This window comes from Lycorma delicatula, chromosome 7 (genome assembly GCF_047948215.1).
Source record: "Lycorma delicatula isolate Av1 chromosome 7, ASM4794821v1, whole genome shotgun sequence".
In the NCBI taxonomy this organism is placed as follows: domain Eukaryota; kingdom Metazoa; phylum Arthropoda; class Insecta; order Hemiptera; family Fulgoridae; genus Lycorma; species Lycorma delicatula.
This window is the reverse complement of record NC_134461.1, coordinates 11,413,038-11,434,204: the sequence shown is the minus strand read 5'-3', so window position 1 is coordinate 11,434,204 and position 21,167 is coordinate 11,413,038. Positions and strand designations below refer to the sequence as shown.

The window sequence follows — 21,167 nt, the reverse complement described above, 5'->3', positions numbered from 1 at the left end:
GGTGGATTATAAAATGAAGAAATGAGTTTATGGTAGAATAAGTAAAAAGAAAGATTTTTGGACCGCATTACGGCAACCATATTGAATTTGAAGTCAGTTGAATTTTTTATAGAAGTCAGCTTAGGGAATAAGTAATATGAAAATTAAGACTACATATCACAGATAACTGAGGATGCAAGTTATGAAGAGATTAAGAATAGAAAGGAATTAAGTGCACCAAACCAACAACCGGTATTACAAAAATATTTTAGAGAAACAAAATAATAGAATTGAACCTTCTTTTGTTACATTTTTCAACTTCTATTTAGACTAAGGAACACAGAAGACGATCTGACGGTAGAATGTTTAAAAGGCATTCTTAGTGAGTACTTAGTACTTACTGAACCACCAATGGGGAATTACAATTTCTTTTGATAAAAGGAAATTATTGTAATAACTGAGCAACTGATATTTTATTTTTAGAAAAGCATTCATTTATAAAGTCCCTCTTAAAACCATTTAGACTTGTTATAAAAGATTTGGGTAGGTAGTTATTTTCAGTGACAACTTAACCAAATTAAAAGTTAAAAGTTGAAATTTTTTTAACTGTTAAAATACATTTTCAAATACACAGGATACTTTACAGAATCAATGTGACATAAAAATGGAAGCTTCCACTTCCCCCATTCAATTCTGGACATGGTTAACAGTTTTAACTTATTCTAAAAAAAAAAATTAAAAAACAAAATGTACTAGATTTATTATAGGCAAAATAAGGAATTAATTTTTTTTAAGCATGACAAAATGCTTAAAACTAATATTTATTTATAAATATGCACTGCAAAATATAAAAAATACTGATTGATAATTTGTATTTATTTTATCCTGAAGTGCAATTTAAAAATCTTGTTATGCACTTTAATATTAATAACATTTCAATATTAAACACAACTTATTAATTCTGAATTATACAGATTAACAATAATTTGCAAAAATTAGATAAGCACTACATAAACTGTATTACAGAGAATGAACAGGTAAAATCTTATACCATATTTTTATTAAAATTTAGAATGTTAAAAATAGTTAAGTAGGAAAAAGCCTTCAAATGACTAGATCGCCACACATCCAGTTTCACATGTATGATAAAATATTTTATTAGTCAATATAGTTTTATTATATTTATTAGTTAATATATTTTATTAGTTCATTTCAAGGCAGGCTTCAAACATAAGGAAATACCTCTATTCTTAGGACTTACTGACTTTCAGATTCTGGGGAACTGCAAAAAAAAAGATCACCTACAAGGTTAAACCATAGTATTAAATGATCCATGATAGGAAATGAAACCTCAATAATACCTCTAAAATAATCCATGTGCATAGAACAATTTAAAGTGAAATTTAACTGTAAAATTTCTATTTTAAAACGCAACTTCATGTACGGCACTTAACTTTTATCAATGCTTTCTTAACAATCATGCTGCTCTAGGGCTAGGGAACTTTGTTGCTATAAAAATCTGATCATTCTCTGGCATGATCCCTATGGATAATTCATTCATTTTTTATGAACTACTTTTATATTACACAAAGGATTAAAATATTACACACAGTAATAAAACTATTTTTTCAATACATACCTAAAATGGTAGTTTTTGTATATATTTCTAATACAATAAATATAATAGGACATTTCAATGATAGCCCACAACTTAGTCACTGCTGTTCTGAACATTCAGACAGGCAGAGACTGCTGTCATGTTATCAACCATACGTATGTGTATAATGTTAAAAACAATTTGCCAGTAGTTCACTTCTTTTGAACATTACAGCAATATTTTTAGTAAGGGCAGATTTTATAGTAAAATCAGAACAAACCACACCTTTATGAGTTGTAAAAGTCTATAAAATCTTTCAGTTTTATACAATTCACAATGTTCATGCAGCATTAGAAACTTCTATACTGGAAAATCATTGATCACAGAAGAGACTTCACAGCTGGTAGGATTGTTAATTATCACTTGCTGTCAGAGGAAAAAAACCAGACTGCTAACAAAACAGACAAATATCTAATGAACTTGTTACAGTTATCAGACATGTACAGTTTGTTGTACACCGTTGACGATCACTTTTTTTTTAACGGTCCTTGCTTTTGACATACATATCATATGAAAGAAAAACAACAAAGTAAAGAATGAAAGAAAAAAAATATTAGTGAAATAATTTCTCCTGAATTATTATTAAAAATGAATTTATTTAACACTAATTTTTAGTCAGTCTGTTTATCAGTAATTGCTACCTAAAATAATAAACTGTAGAACTTAAAACTAATTACTGCAAGTCAATGTAGAATTAAGCTGGTACGACATCAGATATCCATTTAAAGTAATGTAGAATTAAGCTGGTACGACATCAGATATCCATTTAAAGTAATCTGGATTACCATTTTGGATCTGCAAAAGAAAATTAATTGGATAGTAAACATTTTGGATACGATGGTTTCACATCTGGCTTTATTCAAGCAATATTTAATTGTTTTCCTAATGTGTACATTGCAATCTGTTCAACTAGTGAACAATAAGCAACCCCCCCCCCCCAAAACTGGCTCAATCAGATGAGGACGATATGTATGACATGTAAATGAGGTATAGTATTGACTTAAGCTGACATTTCCTGAAATGTGTGGTTAATTGAACCCTGAACACCAAAGATATCCACTGTCTAGTATTCAAATCTGTATAAAGGCAACTAACTTTTACTAGGATTTGAGCCTCAGAATCTTTGAAAATTATCTACATTCAAGCAATATAGGGATAAAAAGTTAACGCAACCAAAAATTTTATGTTAATTAAGCTGACTTGCTGAAGATTTTTTAACTCTAGAAGGGTAAAACATATAAAAACATAACCAAACTAAAAGAAAGACAATAGATTCTTGAACTTATGTAACTGAATAATTTCAGAACTTGTAGTGGCTTAAATCATTGACTTTTAAAATTTGCATAACTCCTTTTTTTATATTATTAACACACTTTTTAACTCTATCTATAATCTCATAAGCATTATTTATTTATTTAGGAAATGTTAAAAAAAAAGGGTATATAACCTGCACTAAAATCATATCATTATGATTGAATTTAGGTATATCGCATTCCTATGTTTCATTTTGTTACAGTTAGTTTACTCACTTTAATCAATATGTATATCCATTTTGGTGTTTATACTCAAATATATCCAAGGATATCAATTTATCAGGAAAAATCTTTTTGCAATTATTTAACTATACAATAACAAAGCGTTCTTACTTCCACTTACTTGTACTACACGACTGCTTGTATGAAATTAGTCATACAGTACATAGTATCATACATATGTTTATCTACATCGCTAAGCAAGTATAAAAAATAGATTAATTCTTTAAAAAAAGTACAGACATTTTGTATGAGAAGGCTGTATCACTATATATAGATGACTGTTGAAAAAGTTTTGTAACTATATAAATTTATTGCAATATGCTTAACTGTTCATAAATAACACTGTATAGTACATAGAGTATTACTTTTTTAACAGACTCCTATAGCAGAATAGATAATAAATGATTTTGATGATTCTCTTTTTATTTGTTTTGAATTAACTTATAAAATGCTAAGCTTGTCACAATCATTAAATATTTACTAAGCTAATGTATATTACCATCTGATGTTTAATATCATCTCTTGCTTGAGTTTTAAAAAATCACATCAAGTTTTCAAGGTACAAAAATGGGCCTCCAAATGATATTCAATGTCCAAATGAGGTAACCATAATTAAGGTAATCTGGATAATCATGATTTAAAAAAATAAGTTTTTACTGTAACTAGACATTTTATACTGCTGCTCGCTATGCTTTTTGTATCATCAGCAACATCTGTACCATCCAAAATTCTATTTTTCAAACTAATTCAAGAATAAATAAGAAAAAATATAAAGAAAGAAATCAGCTAAAAAATTGAAATGTTTTTGTTTTCAATCATTACAGTGAAAATGAATTGTTTGTCATGAAAATCAAATACATGAGTAAAGAAAGGTATATAATCCATGGTCTTGGTATGACAGTCAACAGTTGATTAGTAAGATAGTCATTTCCTAAGCTGTTTTTTTTTTATTGATAATCTTCTCCTTCTGATAAGCCTTCCTTATTGCAGTTAATAGAAAATCACACCCGCCAGAAAACTAGAAAAGCATTATGATGTAGCCATCAACTGTTACGTAATTCATAATCAGTAACAGAGAGAGATAGCAGATTGTGACCAGTTTCCTTCTTATTCAAAAGCAATATATTAGTAATAATATAAAAAAACAACAAAATTTCATTTAAATTTATTTATACTCACTGGTAAGGAGATTACTTCACAAACTTTGTAAGGATGGTTCTCCCTGAGAATAAAAAAGGCACAATTAATATAGTATAAAAATATAATATCATATTATATATAATATAAATTATATAATATATTATACTAAATATATATTAATATTATTTGAGATATTATATAATAATCTATACTATTATATAGAGGAAAGGTGTTTTTTTCTTTGGGATAAACAAAAAACTACCCAATCACTCGCAACCAAATTTTTACCCATGATTCTTGTCATAACTGAGAAGGTTTATAGATATACTTCATCTCAAAAAAATATTAAAAACAACAATAAAAAAACACGTTAAAAAGACAATGTTTCACTGACTCCTTATGTAGTATGTCAGACTTTCCACTGCATACATACATTAGTAAACATGGGTGTCCAGATTTATTTATAACTCTTACATCCAATCCTGAATGGCTAGATATAAAAAATGAACTATTCACTGGTCAAAAATCTACTGATATAGACAATATTATATCCAGAATTTTCCATTTGAAAATGGTAAAAACTCCTAGACCTTATTAATAGAAAATAAACATTTGGTCGGTCAACTGCTATGCACTAGTGCTGAGTGGCAAAAATGAGGCTTACCTCGTCACATATTGGTACGGTAGTAACTAAACCTGACAGAATTGATCTTATTATATCTGCTCAACTGCCATATAAAAATGTTGACCCATTAATATATGACATTGTAAACATATGTGTCATGGACCATGTGGTAATATAAATAGGTCATTACTAAGCATAATAAATGGAAAATGTTCTAAAAGGTATCCTCAAATGTACATTTGCAACACTCCAACTGCAGATGACTGTTAGCTGACTTATCACAGGAGAAGTCCAGAGGATGGAGGTTATACGAGAACTTTAAACATACAAGGTAACATAATTGATATTGATAATAAATGGATCATCCCAGATCGCCAATTATTGTCATGTTGCTTTACTGCCCACATAAATACTGAATTTTGCTACTCCATGCAAACAATTTGATGCATCTGAAAACATATTACCAAAGATTCTGATCAACAACTTTTTGGTTGAAAATCAAAGAGATGAATTGATCAGTTCATTAATGGTAGATAAACATATACATGTCAGGCTGAGTGCTGATTTTTTGACTATTCAATACATCTACATTATCCCCCCCATTGTTCACTCAAGAGCTCACTTAGAAAACTATCAATGTATTTGTTTCACTGAACAAAATCTCAAAGTCATTGAGAGTCCATATTGATAAGAAGACCACTTCTTATTGCTTGTTTTGAGGTTTGTCTGTCCGATGACTTCGCTAAGTAAATGTTACTAACTAAAGTTCCTCGATACTATTCCTAAAATAATAAGTTAGCAGAAGAAAAACAGAACCGATATCGAAGGGTTTCTTAGAATCAAAAAAGGATGCTGTTCTGTAGAGTAGAGTATATACAATTCATCCAAACCAAAGTGAATACTTTCATCTATGTACATTATTGCATAATGTTAAAGGACCTACATCTTTTGATTACTTGAAAACTGTTGATGGCGTGCTACACCAAACATATAAAGCTGTTTGCGCTGCACTTAGAGCTTATTGGAAAATGATAATCACTGGAAAGACAACTGTACAAATTTTGCAAGATTCTAAACTTACAGTGAGTCATCGGGCTTATATTGAAGTCATTGATCGAATCCTTCAAGATATTAGGTCATGCAGTAAATTAATGGGTGGTATAACTTTTTTTTTAACTCCTGGACCACCATTAGGTATTGCTTCAGAGGATGAGATGAATGATAAATCATCACTACCTTATGGAAATCTCTCCTCACTATTAACTTAAGAATTAATGTGAGTTTATCTTGGGGGTGGCAATGCTAACTTACCCTTACAACTACTAAACACTGAAAATGCCTCCTCTTCCTCACAATGATGGTTAGATTTATGTTGATGAAAACACTGGTACGTTGTGCATAAAATGCCAAAAACTGTACATGTGACTTTGCAAAAGATCTATCATAACTCCTCAAAATATTTCTGCTTTTCAAATTATTAATATGATTTTAGAAAAAGTTGAAGGGCATAGCAAGGAATATCGATCTGTACATTCTGTAATCAAAACTGAAGATGCAGTCCACTATCCTCCAACAATTTTGAATTCTGTTAATCCTAAAGGTTTTCCAGCTTATGTTTCAATCTTAAAATGGGAGTTCCAATTATTTTACTATGAAACCTTAACCCTCCAAGGTTACGTAAAGCATCCCAATGATCCCAACAGACTTACCATTTCAATTCAAGAGGCTGCAATTCCCTATAAAACCTTCATTTGCTATATCAATCAATAAAGCGCAAGGCCAAACATTCAAATACACTGGTGTTGATTTAAGATCAGACTGTTTATCTCACGAACAATTATACTAGCAATTTCCAGTACTAGCAATTAGAAAAGTCAAACATTCTACTACCAGAAAATCAAAACACTACAAAAAATATTTAGATACTTTCAAAAACATCATATATTTGCAATACGTTTAAATTAAATTAAAATTTTATCTTACTTTAAAAGCTTATACAAAAATTATAAAAAACTTTTATTTACATTAATTTTTTTTAATTATAATCAAAAGAAGATGAAAATTATTAAAAAATTAAAATGTAAAGATTTTTACATATGTTCACAATATGAAATCAATATAAACAAAATAAATTCAGTGGAAGGATTACCATATAATTTACTTTACTTAAGTAGTTTTTAATTTTTATCTTTATTTTAGATAAAAATGATGGAGGCACCTTCCTTGGTAAAATATTCCGGAGGTAAACTAGCCCCCGTTCAGATCTCCGGGTGGGGACTTCAAAGGAAAGGGCCACCAGAAAATTAAAAAATAACATTCTACGAGTCTGAGAGTGGAATGTTATAAGTCTAAAAAAGGTTGGTAGGTTAGAAAATTTAAAGATGGAAATGGTTAGGATAAATGTAGATATAGTAGGAATTAGCGAGGTCCGGTGGGAAGAAAAAAACGACTTTTGGTCAGGTGATTTTAGAATAATTAACTTAGCGTCAAATAACGGGCAGGCAGGAGTAGGTTTCGTGATGAACAAGAAGATAGGGAAGAGAGTAGAGCATTTCAAAATGCATAGCGATAGAATCATTGTAATAGTGATAAAATCAAAACCTAAACAGACAATGATTGTTAATGTCTATATGAATACAAGTGCCATGATGATGATGATGAGGTACAGTGTGTATACGAAGAAATTGATGAAGCAATTAAACACATAAAAGGGGATGAAAATTTAATAATAGTTGGAGATTGGAATGCAAGCATTGGAAAAGGCAAGGAAGGAAATATAGTGGGTGAATATGGGCTGGGTAAAAGGAATGAAAGAGGGGACCAACTTAGAGATTTGCATAAAATATAATTTAGTAATTGCCAACACCCAGTTTAAAAATCACAATAGAAGAATATACACAGGAAAAAGCCAGGTGATAGTGAAAAGTATCAAATAGATTATATCATAGTTAAGCAAAGATTTAGAAATCAACTTGTCAACTGCAAAGCTTACCCTGGAGCAGACATTGATAATAATTTAGTAATAATGAAATGTAGATTGGGGTTTAAAATCCTGAACAATAGGTATCAGATGAATCAGTGGAATTTAGAAAAGCTTGAGGACATCGGAAGAGGTCTGAGTAAAAAAGATAACGTAGAAAATGTAGAAGAATGGGAGAATGTCAAAAAGGAAATTCTTAAATCAGCAGAAGCAAACTTAGGCGGAACAAAGAGAACTGTTAGAAAACTTTGGATTCCAGAGGATATATTGAAGCTGATGAATGAATGTAGAAAATATAAGAATGCTAGTGCTGAAGAAAGTAAAAGGAACTATCAACAGTCAAGAAATACTATAAACAGGAACTGCAGACTAGCGAAAGAAGAGTGGATTAAAGAAAGTGATCAGAAGTAGAAAGAGAAGTGAACATTGGTAAAATAGACTGAGCATACAGGAAAGTTAAGGAAAATTTTGTGGTACATAAATTAAAATCTAATAATGTATTAAACAAAGATGATACACCAATTTATAATACGAAAGAAGTTGATAGGTGGGTGAAATATACTGAAGAGTTATATGGAGGAAATGAATTAGAAAATGGTGTTATAGAGGAAGAAGAAGAGATCAAAGAGGATGAAAGGGGAGAAACAAACAATACTGAGATCTGAATTTAAAAGAGCATTAAAGGATTTGAATGGCAGAAAGGCTCCTGGAATAGACGGAATACCTGCAGAATTACTGCGCAGTGCAGGTGAGGAAGCGATTGATAGTTTATACAAACTGATAAGTAATATTTACAAAAAGGGGGAAGTTCTGTCACTTCAAAATGAGTGTTATAGTCATGATGCCAAACAGAGCAGGAGCAGACAAATGTGAAGAATACAGAACAATTAGCTTACTAGTCGTGCATCAAAAATCTTAACTAGAATTCTGTACAGAAGAATTGAGAGAGTGGAAGAAGTGTTGGGAGAAGACCAATTTGGTTTCAGGAAAAGTATAAGGACAATGGAAGCAATTTTAGCACTTAAATGTATAGTAGAAGGAAGATTAAAGAAAAACAAACCAATATACTTGGCATTTACAGACCTAGAAAAGGCGTTTGATAACCTAGACTGGAATAAAATGTTCAGCATTTTAAAAAACTAGGGTTCAAATACAGAGATAGAAGAACAATTGCTAACATTTAAAGGAACCAAACAGCAACAGTAATAACTGAAGAACATAAGAAAGAAGCCATAATAAGAAAGGAAGTCCGACAAGGATGTTCCTTATCCCCGTTACTTTTTAATCTTTATATAGAACTAGCAGTTAATGATGTTAAAGAAAAATTTAGATCCGGAGTACAGTGCAAGGTGTAAAGATAAAGATACTAGATTTGCTAATGATATAGTAATTCTAGCTGAGAGTAAAAAAGATTTAAAAGAAACAATGAACAGCACGGATGAAGTCCTACGCAAGAACTCCTCCCGCATGAAAATAAACAAGAACAAAATGAAAGTAATGAAATGTAGTTGAAATAACAAAAATGGACCACTTAATGCAAAAATAGGGAAATAAGATTATTAAGATTAAAGATTATGGAGGTAGAAGAATTTCATTATTTAGAAAGTAGAATTACTAAAGATGGACGAAGCAGGAGCGACATAACATGCCGAACAGCACAGGCGAATAAGCCTTCAGTCAGAAATATAATTTGTTTACATCAAAAATTAATTTAAACGTCAGGAAAAGATTTTTGAAAGTATTTGTTTCGAGCATAGCTTTATATGGAAGTGAAACTTGCAATCGAAGTACCTGAGAAGAAAAGATTAGAAGCTTTTGAAATGTGGTGCTACAGGAAAATGTTAAAAATCAGATGGGTGGATAAAGTGACAAATGAAGAGGCAAACTAATGAAGAAAGAAGCATTTGGAAAAATATAGTTAAAAGAAGAGGCAGACTTATAGGCCACATATTAAGGCATCTTGGAATAGTCGCTTTAATATTGGAGGGACAGGTAGAAGGAAAAAATTGTGCAGGCAGGCAACATTTGGAATATGTAAAACAAATTGTTAGGGATGTAGGATGTACGGGGTATACTGAAATGAAACAACTACCACTAGAGAGGAAATCTTGGAGAGCTGCATCAAACCAGTCAAATAACTGAAGAGATAAAAAATTTTTAATTTTAATTTTTTGATAAGTTATCCATTTCAATTACTCTGTACTTAGGTTGATCTATTAAATATAAATTAATTTGTATTGGTACAGAGGAGTGTGGTTATTAAAAGAAGTGATTTAAAAAATATATATATCTATACAGATAAAAAAATGGAAAAAAAAATATATATATACATAGAACATAACATGTGAGTTGACAAAGTCAACAAAAACCACTGAAATCCAGCAAAACTATTGAAAATAAATTGATGAAAATTTGTATAATTTGTATACACTTTCTCCTTATGGTCTAAGTCAATACTAAGAAAATCCACTTTGAAATTCTGAGTTAAAATGAAGTAACAATAACATTTTTTATTTTTATTTTTCAGTAACAGATGTAGATATCAATTTAATTTTTGAGTGTGTAATCTTAATATGAATACTAAAAATTGATTTCTACAGTTTTTGAAATTTAGAGCTTAAGTGTTTTAAAATAGATTTTTTATTTTTTTTAAAACTGTTATTTTTCTAATTTCTCGGTAACAAATGAAGAAATCAATTTTGGTGAGTGTGTAATCTTCATGTCAAAAAACTAATTTCTAGATTTTTGAAATCCGGCTTTGAAAAGGGAAGAAGAAAAGTAAAAAAATTTGAAAAATGATTGTTAATTTTCCCAATCCTGAAAATAGCAAACTAGATTCAATAGATTTGGGCTGCTTGGAAATACTCTTCAGATAAATACTTAAAAACCATTTTAAGGCTTTTTTAATTATGATTTTTTTAAGAGATTCTAAGGTATATGGCACTGTGGCTTAACCAACACAGCCACTGCCCCCATAATTGTAAGTGTGTCTGGCTACACCCATTTCCTATTACACTTGACTAAAGAACATAAAATAATAAAATTGACCATTATGGGAAACGCAAGTAACCATATAGTGCAGATGAAGCTGCGAAAACCCACCAGGTTAGTCTAGTGGTGAATGCGTCTTCCCAAATAAGCCGATTTGGAAGTCAAGCGTTCAAGTCCTACTAAAGGCAGTTACTTTTATACAAATTTGAATACTAGATCGTGGATATTGGTGTTCTTTGGTGGTTGGGTTTCAATTAACCACACATTTCAGGAATGGTCGAACTGAGACTGTACAAGGCTGCACTTCATTTACACTTGTACATACCATCCTCATTCATCCTCTGAAATACCTGAACAATAATTCCCAGAGGCTAAAACAGGAAAAGGAGAAGAAAGGTGCAGCAGTGATGGGGAGTTAGTATACTATATAATAAAATTTTTATATAAAAGTTAATTTTACATTCTTAATACTTTTCTTAGCTAATATATATTTTGAACTTATTGCACAGTGAAAAAATTTAACAGCTACCCAAACATTGAGTCTGTATTCTATATTCATTTAATAAAACAATGAGAATTGTTCCAGAATTACAATTTTTACCGAGTGGAATATTACAGGTAATTCAGTACATAATTCAATCATTCACAATAATCATAAAATAACTAATAATAATAATAATAATAATTCTTAAAAATTAACATTAAATTCTTAGATCTGATCTATAAAAAAAATCTAAAAACAAAAAAAACACAGTTTAAGAGACTAACAAAAAAAACTTAGATTAATGCTTTATTATTTATTACTGTTAATTACTTAAAAAATAAAAGTATATGTACTAAGGATAGGTGCCTCCTTAGCGCATAGCTGTGTTGAGGTCACCATCAGTTCTTAAAATAATCAGTTGAGACGGATACTAACAAGTTTCTCTAATAAAAACACAAAGATTCATTTAATAATTATTTATAACCTAAGAAAATTACTCGTAATAGAACTTTACCTTCAATGTTTACACATAACTTAATTACAATTATTCAATGACTAATAAATTAGTGTCACTCAATAAAAAATGAAAAATTTAGTTTGTTAATTAAAAAGAAATTGAATATCCTGCAACGTCAAAAGCCATAGTCTCAGCCTTTTGGAGAAGATTGGTAGAGAATTTGCGGATGTTATAGAAACTGGAAGCTTATTAAACAACTTTGGGGCACAATAAATGAAGAAGCGTTTATAAGCCTCGTTTTTCGGAAATGGAATAGCTACGTGGTTCTGTGCTTGTAGCCTGCCTGAATAAATACTATTATTACCCCTCATATAACCTCCTCTAATATAGAATATCTGCAAAACTCGATAAACATAAATATACCTTCATGGTAAGATTTGCAATCTTTGAAACAGTGGGAAGGATGGTTCAAATCTATTTACTTTAGTCATAATTCTTACAATCTTCTTTTGAGCAATCACAACAGGATTGAGAGTAGAAATATACGGTACCTCCCCAACAGCAAATGCCGTATTGCAATTTTGAATTAATAATTGAATAACATAGTGTTTTAAGGACAGAAATTGGACAAATATATTTAAGATAATAGAATTTCCTAAGCGCTGAATTCACGTAACCCTTCGTATTAGTTATATGAGCCTTCCAGTTGATACTCTCATCAATTATAACACCCAAATATTTTAGTTGGTCAACTCGCTCTATTCGGATACAGTTACCACAAAAATTATTATCCAAAAGACAAGGTTTACATTTAAAATCAATATCATCAACTGTAACCCGCTTAGACCTGGTACTCAATGTAAAATGAACAAATTTAGTTTTAATACTCAGTTTTAATTTAATATTTAGTTTTAATAACTCTTGTAATTGTTTTTGTTTATTAATAAAATTATCATTCTGCAATAAATGTATTAATGAAATATATCAAATATCATCTTTCTTTATGATCTTAAAAGCAGAAGAAAACTACATCAGCTAAATTTCTGTGACACTGTAATATCATATCCAATTTGATACAAACAAAATTGCAATTGATTAGATGAAACAGTATGTAATGATTTTGGGCAAGATGGTTCTCTACTCTGATCAGAGACAATCACTCTGAGTGCTGACTATTCTTTTCCTCTTTCCTCCCTTTTTGTTATCCTTTATTCCTTCAGTCAAGTCAGCTGTCTGGGTTCCATCTGTGCTAGCGTGCCAGTACCTTTTGATAGTCAGCAGGACAGCCACTTCTTTACTGATGCTTACTGGAGGTAATGACCTGGAAGCCAATGAAACTATCCAAGGACTCTTCTTTCATATCGAGAGTTGAACAAAAAGCCAAGCTCATGGTCGAGTTCTCTTCTGGACAGTCATACCTCCTAGCACATAATGCAAAATTTTATTATAACCTCTCAATTAAGGCAATAAATTATCAAAGGTATGCACTTAACAATATTTCTTAGTGAATTTCATTACTTTTAAAAATTACTAATGGACTTCAGTCTTTTTGATTCAATTAATGGCGATATTTCAAGATATTACATATTACCATTTTTTTTTTCCTGTTTAGCCTCCGGTAACTACCGTTTAGATAATACTTCAGAGGATGAATGAGTGTGAATGAAGTGTAGTCTTGTACATTCTCAGTTCGACCATACCTGAGATGTGTGGTTAATAGAAACCCAACCACCAAAGAACACCGGTATCCACGATCTAGTATTCAAGTCCGTGTAAAAATAGCTGGCTTTACTAGGACTTGAACGCTGGAACTCTCGACTTCCAATCAGGTGATTTGGGAAGACACATTCACCACTAGACCAACCCAGTGGGTTCCAAGATATTACTTAAAAAATATTATACTAACTGCTTAGATTAATCATCTTTCTGACCATGAGATTTGATTTGGCAGGAGCAGCTAGATAAAAAGTAAGAAAAACAAAAAATATAATTTTGTTTGGAATTATATCTTTAAATTGCCTAAGTTAATCAACTTATGAAGTACAAATATTTATAAAATAACACTTTACAATATAGAATTTATAAAAAAACAGCAATATTTCTTAATAATATTTAGTAAATAAAAAAAATTATCAAAATAACTACAAATAAACAACAGCATACGTACTTGACAAATTTTGTAAGAGCATCAACTTTTGACGTTCTTGTCTTTAACATCTGAAAAAAAAAATAAAAAACACATTAAAAATAGTTAAATTAACAAAAAAACAAGACATTTTTCTATTTTTCTTTAAACATTTCAAATTTTTAATTAATAAAACTGATGGGCCTGAAATTTTTGTTATTATTTTATGATTTATAAATCTTGTCATGCACATTTTATCATCAAAAAATAAATTCTGTTTTTCACTTTAACTCTTATTACGGTAGCCTCTACTAGCAAAAAATGATTTTCTGATAATTTCTTTATTTGTTTCAATTCTATTGAAAATGTTCATCATAAAATGAAAATGTACAGGAACCAAACAGCAATAGTAAGAATTGAAGAACATAAGAAAGAAGCCGTAATAAGAAAGGGAGTCTGACAAGGATGTTCGCTATCTCTGTTACTTTTTAATCTTTACATGGAACTAGCAGTTAATGATGTTAAAGAACAATTTAGATTCGGAGTAACAGTACAAAGTGAAAAGATAAAGATGCTACGATTTGCTGATTATATAGTAATTCTAGCCGAGAGTAAAAAGGATTTAGAAGAAACAATGAATGGCATAGATGAAGTCCTACGCAAGAACTATCGCATAAAAATAAACAAGAACAAAACAAAAGTAATGAAATGTAGTAGAAATAACAAAGATGGACCACTGAATGTGAAAATAGAAGGAGAAAAGATTATGGAGGTAGAAGAATTTTGTTATTTGGGAAGTAGAATTACTAAAGATGGACGAAGCAGGAGCGATATAAAATGCTGAATAGCATAAGCTAAACGAGCCTTCAGTAAGAAATATAATTTGTTTACATCAAAAATTAATTTAAATGTCAGGAAAAGATTTTTGAAAGTGTATGTTTGGAGTGTCGCTTTATATGGAAGTGAAACTTGGACGATCGGAGTATCTGAGAAGAAAAGATTAGAAGCTTTTGAAATGCGGTGCTATAGGAGAATGTTAAAAATCAGACGGGTGGATAAAGTGACAAATGAAGAGGTATTGCGGCAAATAGATGAAGAAAGAAGCATTTGGAAAAATATAGTTAAAAGAAGAGACAGACTTATAGGCCACATACTAAGGCATCCTGGAATAGTCGCTTTAATATTGGAAGGACAGGTAGAAGGAAAAAATTGTGTAGGCAGGCCACGTTTGGAATATGTAAAACAAATTGTTAGGGATGTAGGATGTAGAGGGTATACTGAAATGAAACGACTAACACTAGATAGGGAATCTTGGAGAGCTGCATCAATCCAGTCAAATAACTGAAGACAAAAAAAAAAATGAAAATGTGTTCTGTGTAGCACAGGTCCCTTACACATCCACTGTTTCCATCCATTTTGTCTCATGCCTTCAACTTTGTCCTCTTGTAATTTCCAATCTTCACCTTATACTTCTTCTTCCTCCTCACTTTTTTTTTATCTTTACAATCCAGTTGTCAAGATTCCACTTCCTTTAACTAAATGTCCAGAACAGTTCCCTTTTCTTTTATGTACTTACCACATAAGTGTTCTTTCTTCTTTAATCCTGTTCATTGATTCCTCATTCCTTACTTTATCTTACTTTATTCTTATTTCCTCCATCTTTCTAAAATGTTATATTTTATTCTTCTTTAAAAATGTTAAAGGGATAAAAATTTAAGCCATTAATTCGTTTTCAAAATTTCCCTACAACTCTTTTTTTTTTGTTTAACCTCCAGGTCCGCAGTTAAGCGATTATCGCAGAGGATGAGATGAATTCTTTGTAGCGTGGTGAAAAATTCCATCCCTTATATAAAATCTAAGACGTGAGCTAGATCCATCTTCTGATGAAAATCTATTTATTGGCATATTTTGTATTTTATTTAATTTATACCAACAAAAAATAAAACTCGTACATGAATTCAATGGATTTTGTGCAACAATTATTTTTCTAGTAGCTCTATTTCTCTAATGTTATTTTGTTTATCTTTTCTTATGCTTTCTGTTCTACCAATAAAATTAATAACAAGGCAATCTGAAATGAAGTTATTTCAAACAGATATTTGTTACCATTCTTTGTTATTATCAGGTAACATCTACTTAATTTTTTCTGGTAAAAACTATCCTTTAAAATATATTTAACAAAGCTCCTTTTTGAAAAAGGAACACTGATGAATCCAAAGCTGCTATGATGAGTATTAATTAATTTATACTAAATTCTGGAGGTAAACTAGTCCCCCGTTCAGATCTCCAGGTGGTGACTTCGAAGGAAGACAAAATCAGATCAAAAAATAACATTCTACAAGTTGGACCGTGAAATGTTAGAAGTCTAAAAAAGGTTGGTAGCTTAGAAAATTTAAAGAGGGAAATGAATAGGTTATATGTAGACATTGTAGGAATTAGCGAGGTTCGGTGGAGAGAGGAAAACGACTTTTTTTGGTTAGGTGATTTTAGAATAATTAACACAGCTTCAAATAAAGGACAGGCACAGTAGGTTTTGTAATGAAGAAGAAGATAGGAAAGAGAGTAGAGTATATCAAAAAGCTTAGCAATAGAATCATTATAATCAGGATAAAATTAAAACCTAAGCCAACAATTGTTAACATCTATATGCCTACAAGTTCCCATGATGATGATGATGATGAGGTAGAGTATGTATACAAAGAAATTGATGAAGAAATTAAACAGGTAAAAGGGGATAAAAATTTAATTATAGTTGGAGATTGGAATGCAAGCATTGGAAAAGGCAAAGAAGGAAATATTGTGGGTGAATAAGGGCTGGGCAAAAGGAATGAAACAGGGGACAGATTTAGTTTTGCACGAAGTATAATTTAGTAATTGCCAGCACCAAAGATTTAGAAATCAAATCATCCACTGCAAAGCTTACCCTGTAGCAGACATTGATAGCGACCGTAATTCATCTATATCAGATGAATCGGTGGAATTTAGAGAAACTTGAGGAAGTGGAGGTAAAAAGGAATTTTGAGGATGAGATTGCAAGAGGTCTGAGTAAACTAGATACGGTAGAAAATGAAGAAGAAGAAGAAGAATGGGAGAATGTTAAAAAGGAAATTCTTAATTCAACAGAATCAAACTTAAAACTGGTAAAAAACCTTGTATATACTTTGGCTGTTCGATTTTGGAAATTGAATTTTACACAGACACTCGGCACGAGGCTATGGACAGTTTGCTTTAACGCATTCGTTAGAGGTTAGCAATAGTAATATGTGCATATTTCATTCCACAAAGAGGTTTGTACTGTCAATATCAGTGCATGTACAGCAAAAGTAAGACGTGAATTACCATGTAATTGTGTTTATATTGGGTATTTATACTGTGTATTTTATAACATAAATGTTTTCTATTTATATCAAACTGTAAATATGCTCCCCTAAAAAATCATGCAACTGGAGAAGATTTTCAATAATTATGACTGTCAGTACCATCTCTGTAGCTGACTGAGTTTTTCTCCTAGGTGAAGATGCATGCATACTCCTCATTTTGGAGGGGGTAATTTTACAATTTACACAGCTATGTGCAATTGCCAATAATAAATGGCCAAATTGTATCAGAGGATATATTGCAACTGATGGTGAGCGTAGAAAGTATAAGAATGCTAGTGAATTGATGAAGAGATAAGCATTTGGAAAATATAGCTAAAAGAAGAGACAGACTTAAAGGCCACATCTTAACGCATCCTGGAATAGTCACTTTGATATTGGAGGGACAGGGAGATAGGAAAAATTGTGCAGGCAAACTACATTTGCAATATGTAAAACAAATTGTTAGAGATGTAGGATGTATACTGAAATGAAACTACTGGCACTAGATAGGGATTGTTGGAACTGGGATGGGAATCTTGGCATCAAACCAGTCAAATGACTGAAGACAAAAAAAAACTAAATTCAGGAAAGAATGAGAGAAAAACTTTGTAGCAGTTACAAAGTATGTCTGTGTTTGGAAGGGCCCTATCTACAGTTGTACAAAAAAAGTCATCCAATATTTTAGTAAAACATCATGATATCAATAAAACAAAAAATTTCTTATAAATATAAGTCTGGAAACACTTTTATGTCAGCCTACTGTTCTGCATTTTTAAACAAAAAAGTAAGTACATCTAAAACGAACTGAGCTACTTAAAGAGTGTTAGTTGCAGTATTTGCTTTTAATGTATGTAATTTTTGTGTTTGTTTCAAGTGCCCCGTTCTTCAGTATTCACATTTCCATTGGTGCACTGCAAGATACCCCATCTTGTAAGTTTTCATTTTTTTTCTGATGCAATTAACAAAAACTATTTTTTAAATGTTATATTCAAATGGTGTGACACCAGTCACCCAGGTCCAGTATAAATTTACCAGGTGTGTAAATATGAAACTGGAATTTTTATATAGAAAATACATGTTTTTTGTATAAAAATGATAAAAAATATTTTATTCAAAATACTGTCCATTGCTAGCTATTATTTTTCCCATCTCTCTGACAATTTATGAATGCTGTACAAAAAAAAAACTGTAGCTTTTTTGAGGCAAACCAGTCATCGGGCCATTTTCATATATTTTCACAAGAAGTGAGGCGCTGCTCAGCAAGTGCGTGTCCCATTGATGCAAATAAATAGCAGTTGGACAGAGCCAAGTCTGTTGAGTAAGCCACATGCCAAACTATTTCCTAACTGAAGCCACAATTGTTTCCTTGACTGGTTTTGCTGTGTGTGATGGTGCACCATCATGAAGTAAAATCACTTTGTGTTGCCTTTTCTGATATGGTCATTTCTCACGCAATGCTTGATTCAAATCAATCATTGTTGTTGATAGCATTCAGTATTAATGGTTTCACCAGGTTTTAGCAGCTCATAATAGATCACACCCTTCTGATCCCACCAAACACAGAGCATTGCCTTCTTTCCATAGCGATTTGGCATTGAAATCAATGTCAATGGTTTGCCTGGAGTTACCCATGATCTTTTATGCTTACGATTTTTGAAATACATCCACTTTGCATTACCTGTCACAATTCAATGGAGAAATGAGTTTCTTTTGTATCTGGCAAGCAGCATTTCACAAATGGTTTTTCAGTTTTCTAGCTGTCTTTCATTCAGTTCATATGGAACCCATTTTTCCATCTTCTGGATCTTTCCCATGGCTTTCAAACATATGGAGATTGCTTCTCATGTTACATTTAATTGATATACTTGTTTTTGTTACGTTTGACCATCATCCTCAACCAACAATGCTTGCAATTTGCTGTCTTCAAACTTTTTAAGTGGTCTTCACATTCTTCATTTCTCACGTCAAAATTGTCTCTTTTGAATTTTTTAAACCACTCAAAGCATTGTGATTTCCCAAGACCATGCTCACTGTAAGCTTTCACAAGCATTCGATGAATTCTGCCGCATTTTCTGTTACCATTTCTTTAAATGTTGCTGTCCACAAATTGCAGTTTGTAGGTACAAAACTCAACATGTTTAACGCTAATTAAAACTATGGAGTAAAAAATTGCGGTGGTTCTCATTTTGAAATTTATTTAGTTATTTATGTAGTGAATATTAGTTTAAAAATAAATATAAAATTTCATTAAAGTAGCTCAATCTATTCTGGAGATATAAATTTCTATTTAAGAAACAAAAAATTGTAGATGGACAGACCCATAGAAAGGTGTTTCCAGACCTATGTGTACAGGAATGTTTTTCTTGTACTGATGTTGGACATACTAGTGAAATATCAGATGACTTTTTATAATATATTCTGTATATTCCCTTTTACTATTTCCCCACATTCTGCAAATAAAAGAAATTGATGGATTAGTCAACAAAGTAGCTCTACAACTTAAGCATTAATTGAAATACAGTATAGCAAAACTGTTCATTCACTGCTGAACTGAATGAACATCAGTTCTAGCATTATTACTTCAGAAAATTAATATACTTTGAATAACATGCTTACATACCATAATTAATGCAATCATGTGCAAAGTGGCATGAATATGAGCAATATCTTAAAAGCTGAAGAGATGCTAGTTATTGAGATTCATTAAGTAAGATATATTATTTCCATTTAATTGTTTAATGAACAGTATTGCCTTAAAAAACAGAATGCACACTCAAGGAGATATTACTTGTTCAAAATAATAGCGAGAGCTCAAAAAAAAGCATTTTTAAGGAAAGCTATTTTTGAAAATTTTTAATTTTCAAGAACAGTTATTTTTTATTTCATTATTTATTTTTTTTTTAAATTAATCTAATGCCCTTAACAATTGGATGAAGTATTTTTTTAACGCGTTTAAGAAAGAAATTTATTACAGGTTTATGTTCCATTTTTTGCACTGGATAAATTGGTTTTACAAATGAAAAATACACTGTATTATCTTAACCTGAATTCATTATTAATCAATTCAAATAACTCCTTTATAGTGATTCCTTGTTGAACCACTTCAATGTACATTGTAATCTTTGGTCGCCTTAATCTTGTCTTCAAGTACTTCTCATCACAATTTTCATCATTTTTATGGTATTGGACTAAAAAATAAGTCCATTTTTTCCACTTGCAGATTTCCATCGATGTTAACAAACTTATTAACTTTTATGTAGTTTATCGATTACAAATTTTTAGGTTACTGAATCATTCAAAATCATCAATGAAGTTGATCTTGCTTATATCTGAAATAATTTTTTCCTTTTTTGGAAACACTAATTCATCAAAACATTTTAATTTTAAGTGAATGCAAAGTGTTTTATTTGTATCGCACATAAAACTGGAATTGATAGATGCATATGCGGTTGAATAAACAAACATCAATTCCAATATGAGTACGTAATAAGTTTGGCAAAGTAAGTGATATCATTCTCGCTGTCTTCTACACATGAAGAACAGAAAATACCTCAACATAAATGCAAAAGTAATTGGGAAAGCCCCAATTTCAAGGGACCAGGAATTGTAAAACTTTGACATATACAGCTGTATTAATACACATAGAACTGTATTATACTCTAATGTAGGTTTATTATAATTATAAAAATTCTATCATAAAATCATGTGCAAGTGTAACATAAAATATAACAAAACTCTAACTTTTTAAAATTAAAAATATAATTTTATCTCTTGGTTCCAGAATAATGCCAGACAAGTGACATTTCAGGTTTTTATACTAATTAAGTCCTCATAA

General features: G+C 30.8%; 1 protein-coding gene across 5 annotated transcripts in view; it reads right to left on the bottom strand.

Annotated features, from left to right (window-relative positions):
- Positions 1-2,212: 2,212 nt before the first annotated feature.
- Positions 2,213-21,167, bottom strand: part of LOC142327992 (protein CutA homolog) — a 49,074-nt gene continuing 30,119 nt past the window's right edge. For 4 of the 5 annotated variants that reach the window (XR_012757137.1, XR_012757138.1, XR_012757135.1 and 1 more), the window contains exons 5-8: positions 14,016-14,065; positions 13,113-13,269; positions 4,351-4,393; positions 2,213-2,431 (exon numbers count right to left, since the gene is read on the bottom strand). Coding sequence is in view for 1 of the 5 variants with exons in the window: in XM_075371420.1 (XP_075227535.1) it covers positions 2,375-2,431; positions 4,351-4,393; positions 14,016-14,065 (150 nt within the window). In the remaining 4 variants the exon portion in view is untranslated. The remainder of the gene's footprint in view (positions 2,432-4,350; positions 4,394-13,112; positions 13,270-14,015; positions 14,066-21,167) is intronic. The other variant, XM_075371420.1, reaches the window with a different exon arrangement.